This window comes from Arachis stenosperma, chromosome 2, assembly GCF_014773155.1.
Source record: "Arachis stenosperma cultivar V10309 chromosome 2, arast.V10309.gnm1.PFL2, whole genome shotgun sequence".
In the NCBI taxonomy this organism is placed as follows: Eukaryota; Viridiplantae; Streptophyta; class Magnoliopsida; order Fabales; family Fabaceae; genus Arachis; species Arachis stenosperma.
Genome location: NC_080378.1, coordinates 106,220,543 through 106,227,655, shown reverse-complemented (window position 1 = coordinate 106,227,655; position 7,113 = coordinate 106,220,543). Strand labels below are relative to the sequence as shown.

Here is a 7,113-nt window from a genome sequence, read left to right as displayed (position 1 = left end):
TTACTTGGTATTTGCTTGGTGGCTAAAACACTGTCCACTAAAACACGCATGCTTTTGCCAATTCTTTTCCATAACTCCATACCAAAGCTAAGAATAATACAACAAAATAAAAGTAAAATAAAACAAAAAAAACTTTAATATATGTCATCTGTATTCATTTCATATATTTATTTAATCATTAATTTAATCAAAATCTCTAAAATAAGTCATTGTTCAGCATGAATATCCCAGAATTCCATTCTACTATTAAATTATATTCAAAAGACAAGAAGAAAAATTTAGTTAAATATGACTAACTGAACAAGTATGAAAAGAGGTTCAGTTCAGTTCTTCGTTGATGGATATTCTAACTCCAAAGTCTATCTTACATGAACAAAGCCATAGCAATTTTAGAAGAACTGAATTAGAGTTAGAATCAGAGAAGAATGATAACTGATATTGAAATTATTAAGTAAATAACAACTATAGAGTAAACCATATTACCCCAATTAGCTGTAACTGAACAAATCTAAAAATTGTTCTTGAGAAGAGAACATAGAAAAAAAAAAAAAAGAAAAATACTGAACCAAAATTTTTTAGTACCTTTTTGGATCAATAACAACCAAGATAATCATCATAATTATAGTGAGAAAAAACTTTCATCTAGGAAAAACCTTCACCGGATTCACAAACTCTGCATCCGAAACCGCGGAATCCTCGAATTGGCTCGCATCATCTTCTTCGGCTGGGGCAGGGAGGTTAAGATCTATGAAACTCTCTCTTCCAAGCTTTGAGGAACTAGCGGTGGCAACAGCGGCCTTCGAGGCCGCGATTGCTTCTGCTTCTGCTTTTACTTCTGCTATTGCTCTGGTAGTGATAGTGGGAGTAGAGACAGTAGTAACATGAGTTCTCTTGTGTCCACCGAGAGCTTGACCGGAGGCGAAAACTCGAAAACAAACGGGACATTCATGGATCTTCTTGTTATTGTTATTGCCACCATTGTTGTTGTTACCGTTTTCTACGGAAGCCAAAGCAGAAGAAGCAAAAACTTCATTATTATTGTTGTTAACATTCTCATCAGCGTGATCCTCTACCACCATGAATTCAGAATCATTATGATTGTTGTAATCCATCTTCATCTTCTTATGACTCGCTCTATGGCCACCCAATGCTTGATAAGACCTAAAAACTTTGTTGCACGTCTCGCATTTGTACCTTCCTCCTCTCACCTTATTCGACTTCGCTTTGTTCTTCACAACCTCATACTCATCACTCTCTTCGCCTTCGTCCTCTTCTTCCTCCTCTTCATCTTCGTCCTCTTCGTCATAATCTTCTTCTTCCAGTTCTTGTTCTTCTATGTTTATGTTGATCTTGTGATTAATCTTCCAATTGTTACCAGTGTCACGTGACAGCATCATGAGCCATAATGCGATGTCTTCTTCGGTGGTTGCATCGGAAGCCGAACTCGCTGACTCGTTCTTGTTGTTGCCGTTACCGAGTTGGCTCAGTTTCACCTTCTTGCTATTGAAATCATCACCGCCGCCGCCGAGTTTCCACGCTCTTTTGGATCTTTTCTTCGTTACGTTCTTTGAAGACTCCGTTTCGCTCTCTCGATCTTCTTGGAGTATAAGCGATCCGGTGTCTCCGGCAGCCACGAACGAGAACTCAGGATCCGCGATCCTGAAGCTTCTCTTTGGATTCTCCCTGAGGCCATAGTACAAGCTCGTATCGTCTTCTTTTCCGAAATAAGATGACGACGACGCCGATGGTGAGAGCGGAGTTGACGACTCAGCCTCGAAGCTGAGTTGAATTGCAGGCGGCGACGGCGGCGGCGATTCGTTCGGCTTTGGAGGGACGTGCAGGTTCATCATGTGAGACCTCATGTGTCCCCCCAAAGCTCTTCCATTAGAGAAGTTTCTGAAGCATAACTTGCATTTGTGCTTCTCCATATTTGAAGAAGAAAAGAAAGAAGGAAAGAAAGAATGAACGAATCAAACGAAGAAGAAGAATAAGAAACAGAGCAAAACAGAGAGAGGCGTTCGTTTTGTTCTGTGTTCTGTTTCTTTTTTTTTTTTCTTTTTAGTTTTATTTTGTTTATAAGCACTTTTTTGGATCTGTGTTTGTTCTGTTTATATGTTGTGTGGGGAGTGTTTTTTTTGTGTGCGTAAAAAGAGTAGGTGCAAAGCATTCTTCCACTTAAGGGAGATATATATACGAAAAAAGGGTTCATAAATTTTTTTTTCTTTTTGTTTAATAAGAAAGAAAACAAAATTAAAATATGGATTTCTTTTTTAGAAATGTTAGGAGACGAGAATTCCTTTTAGCAATATTAACCTTACACTTGTACTCAATACTTTATTTTTATTAACTATACCTCATATATTAAAATTAATTATTAATATGAAATATATGTTAAAATATAAAATATTATACAATCACATTTATTGTTTGAATGATTATTTACGTAATTAATATAAAAATTAATTATTTTTATTAATGTAATATTATGTAATTAGATATATGTATCAAATTACTTTATATCGTACATCAAAATTAATTTTTTATAAAATATAATTTTAATGGCTAATTTTAATATATAATATTATTCTTCCATTTCTCCCTCCTGAGTTTGTAATTTTGTGATTTTTTATTCCTCTTCGCCCTTTTAGGAGGTAGTTTCAACAAAATAAATAAATAAATAAAAACGCCACCATGAAATTGATGCTTTTTCTTTTAATTTTGTTAAGTACATGTAACATGCGAGACTTACCCGTTTTCTATTAGTTTTAATTAATTTTATTTATCCTTTTAGAATTATATTCTTCTCACTCAATCTCTCTTTTACACCTTCAAGGCAGCAACTTTCATTCTTTCTTTATGTTTTTTCAAGGTCAATTTCCAAATGCCCTTTTGTACTAATTCAAGGTAAGTTTTTCTTTTCTTTTATTATTTTTTAAGATTCTGACTTTTTAGAAAAAGAAAAATATCAAAATCTCGATCTTCTTCAGGATAAAATCTTGGAAATTCGTAAGGACTTTTCCTCTTATAGTTATTTCAAACACTAAAAATTTAATTTAGTGGGATTTTTTTTTCAAAAAAAAAAATGGAAAGGGGTATTTTAAGAAATTCACTACTTTTTTCAGCTTAAACCAGTGGCGTGCAGCTTGCTTGTCCAAGTCAAGAAAAAAAAAAAACTGCATTTTTGTTTATAGTTTGTTGTAACGACAAAGCCTTAATAAAATACTTAGCAGAAAGAGAAGGATTACAACTGATTATTAACATTACCTGGCTGTGATGCGTTACACGTAACTATCATCATATATGCCTTTTGTGCTTTTCAGTAGGTAACCCACTGGTTAATGTCATGGTTTTAACTCTTAATTATAAAATTGACCTTAATTAATGAAGCCAAAACCGAATCAGCGTGTTCGTGTGTGTTTTTAAATCAGTAATTGTTACCAGAGTAGCATTTTTATTTCTCTGTTTTAATTTGATTCTGTAATCTGTTATTTTTCTGGCGATGATAATTATAGAGTGCCAATTGTCAGCCTAGTAGATTTTGCTTGTTGGATTGTTCTTTAACCCAGATTTTATTTTTAAAATTGATTCAATATCTCTTCTAAATTAAATTTATATTTCTAAATAATTTTTAAAATTTAAAAATTTAAAAATTAGTGACAAGACGCAGTTAATTAGTTGTATAGAAGGATGTAGGTGGTTCCAACCAGAATGATAGGATTGGATATGGATAAAATCTCAATGCCATCTAAATTTAAAATACGGAATAGAATCAAATATTTGGATATTTTAGACTTTGATATGATTTAATCCATAAATTTCTAATCTTTCTAACTGGATAAAATAATTTTTAATCTTTCTAAAAAAAATAAAAAAATATTTTTTTATTCTTTTAAATATATTTATTTCCAAAATACTATTAAACTCTATTTCCTTAAATAATAAAAATAAAACAACCAAACATATATAAATAATAATAAAAATAAAACAATCAAATCTAATTATTCAACATTAAAACAACAACAATCAAGTAATAATACAAGTTTCAATATATGAAATTCCAAGAGTGCAATGCAAATTGAAAACCAAACTAAATTAAAAAAACACTTAAACACTATAACATAATTGCACAATATATATATATATATATATATATATATATATATATATATATATATATATAATTTATTTATAATATTTTATATTATTTAGTCGAATATGCGAATTTACGGATCAGATTGGATTCGAATTTATTCGCCCCTACTTGTTATGATTGTTTTATGAAATTGGAAAAAGAATGAAAATGATATTTTATTTGTGATTAATTTTTTTGAATTTTAGTTTAAACATGTTTTGTTTTGACATTAATAAAAAGTAGTTTTAAGATTTACAATGTCATTTGACTTTTTTTTCTATAAGATTTTCAAAATAGTAAATAGCTGAGTTAAACAAATTTTTAATATGAAAACGGGTAATTGAAAATTTAGCATTTTTTTACAATCAACCATGCTTAACTCATACTTAGCATTGGATCATAAATGTGAAATGCTTAAACTCATACTTTATTCTTTATATAGAACACAAAAAAAATGTGCGTTAGTTCAGTGCTATAAATAAAATCTTACTCTTATTTAATATCATAAAATAAATTGGGATTCAAATTTTGGTCATGTTTATGTCTCATTTGTTATCCTACCTAAGTAGTTACTAATCTCAATCAAATAATGAAAAGTTAAGATATAGTTAGGGAATTTTTTAGGGGACCCCTTTCTTTTTCTTAAATAAAAAGTTTGGGGTGGATGATAATGGTGTTTTAGCCCCTTAATTTTGGATCTTAGTTTGAAATGTGTGATGGTAATGAAGGGTGAGGGAAAAGGTTGGGAAACTAATTAACTACCCTATCTTTGAGAATGGAGTATTGTATGGGATTGGTGGAAGTAAATGCCGTTTTGTTAGGGTTCAATAGACTCAGTCCCTTCCTTCATATGCTAATAGCTACTCTCAGTTATTTATATATAATTTTATATGTTGTAAAGTTTGCTTCGTAGCAAAATTGCTTTTTTTTTTTCATTTTTCTTTTTTTGTTTTTCAACCTATAGACGCGGTCTTTTCCTTCTTCATTTTTGGCACTTAATTAATTGTAATTTGTTGATTTCATTAATTACACCTTGTTAATTAATAAAAACTAAAGAGGAAAAAACAAATCAACTTGGTCATGAAGTCATGATGGTGAAGAATGCCGTATGCATTGTGTCAAACCTCTTTGCTCTATTTTCCTGTGTTTTTTTTTTCAAAAGAAAAAATGATTAATAAACGCTTGAATCATTTGAACTTTAGCTACATTAAACATAAAAGCTAAAATTAGGGTTAGTTTAAATTGAGTGTTTTTAAAAATGTTTTTAAAAAAAAAAAACTGATTTCAATATTTGAATATAAATTTATCTTCTTCAAAATTTATGACTGAATAAAATATTTTTAAAAATTGATAACTTCTCAAAAATTAATTGTTCACATTATTCTATCTTGATTATTATTGATAAAATCTCTTCGAATTCAAAATTAAAGTGTTACAAACTTACAATAGATATCAATTTTAAAACTTCAAAAATAAATTTAAATTCTGCATAGTAAAAACTAAAAGTCACAAAAATAAATTTTATAAGTAAAAAATTACGTAATATACCCAAAAAAGTGTGCACCATGCCAAGATGATTGTTAAACTGTTTTGAATATGAATAGGTCAATAAAAATCTGCATCTAAATAGGACCTCGTTGTCTTTGTGCAAATACCATTTAAGTAAATGTAGTCATTTAGTTTACACTAGTACTTTGATAGTGTATTTAATTTATTGCCTCAGACTTCTTTGGCATGAAAATGCATTCAATACTTTAAAGTCAAGAAGAAAGTTGGGAGTTAGGACTTTGAGAAGACTAACGACTGAGAAGTGGGTTGGAAATAATTATCTTGATTTTAACAATTTGTATATAAATGAAAACAAAATGCACTTTTAAAAGAAGATGTATATTTCATTTTTATACGTAGACTTCATTCTATAATTATTATATTCATTTTTTAACAATGTAACCGATGATTTTTATGGTTATTATTACCGACTTAATAACCAAACAAGAAAGAATTAAAGAAATGTCTCGATCATAAAGAAAGTTATTAAAATCTTGAAATAAAACTTATATGTAAAGTATGAATTGTGAATACATGAAAATCACATGGTAAACATGAGTTTCTTTTACAAGTACGCTTTACTACTAATCTATATTAAAAAGGGTAGTGCTAGGGAGTCAATGGCTTAAGTGTACAATGTGTACAATGGGCTAAATTTTTGGTCCATGAATAAAATGAACATCACCATACTAGCTAGAATAACCATCCGGATACCAAGGATAATAAACATCTCAATAAAAAATTAAACTGATTTTGGGGTTCACCAAGGATCGAACTCTTGACCTTTCGAATCTAGAACTTTAATACCATATCTGAAACTACTCATCCCAAAAGCGTAACCTGACAGGACAATATAACACTAATGGTCATATCTCTAATACTTCTTAAACCTCCATTGTACACATTGTACGCTTAGGCCATTGGCTCCCTAGACTTTTTCTATTAAAAATTATGTTGGTATTTTAACTCCTAATTATAGATCTATAATTCTATATAGATTCATCTAAACTTAACATGTTTAAATTTAAAACATTCTTAAATTTGACATTAAAAAACGAAATTCTCCCTTTTAAAAGGTTTAAGCCTATCCCCTTCCTTTCAAACATACATAAATATATAAGACTCATAATTTTATATTAATTTATGAAAATCTAAACTATTTATTTTTTAAAAATGCATAAGTAAACTATTTTACTTTATATGTTGTTTAATAACTATTCTTATTTTAATACAAAAATTGAAAGCTTTTTTTTTGGGATTAATTTTCATATATTACATAGACAACTTTTTTTACTTAACGATCTAATATCTTGAACATCTTATAAAATAAATATATAATTGAGTGATGGCCTAAAATTTTCTTATACCATAAATGTATATCAATTAACCTCTTTTTTTTCACTATTGTATATATAACATTATTCTTTTGCAAT

At 29.3% G+C, this 7,113-nt stretch overlaps 1 protein-coding gene across 1 annotated transcript; it reads right to left on the bottom strand.

Moving 5' to 3' along the window:
* Positions 1-274: 274 nt before the first annotated feature.
* Positions 275-2,110, bottom strand: LOC130961812 (zinc finger protein ZAT9-like). The gene has a single exon (XM_057887828.1). The coding sequence runs from the start codon at positions 1,926-1,928 to the stop codon at positions 639-641; it is 1,290 nt and encodes a 429-aa protein (XP_057743811.1). The 5' UTR covers positions 1,929-2,110; the 3' UTR covers positions 275-638.
* Between the last annotated feature and the right edge of the window lie 5,003 nt (positions 2,111-7,113).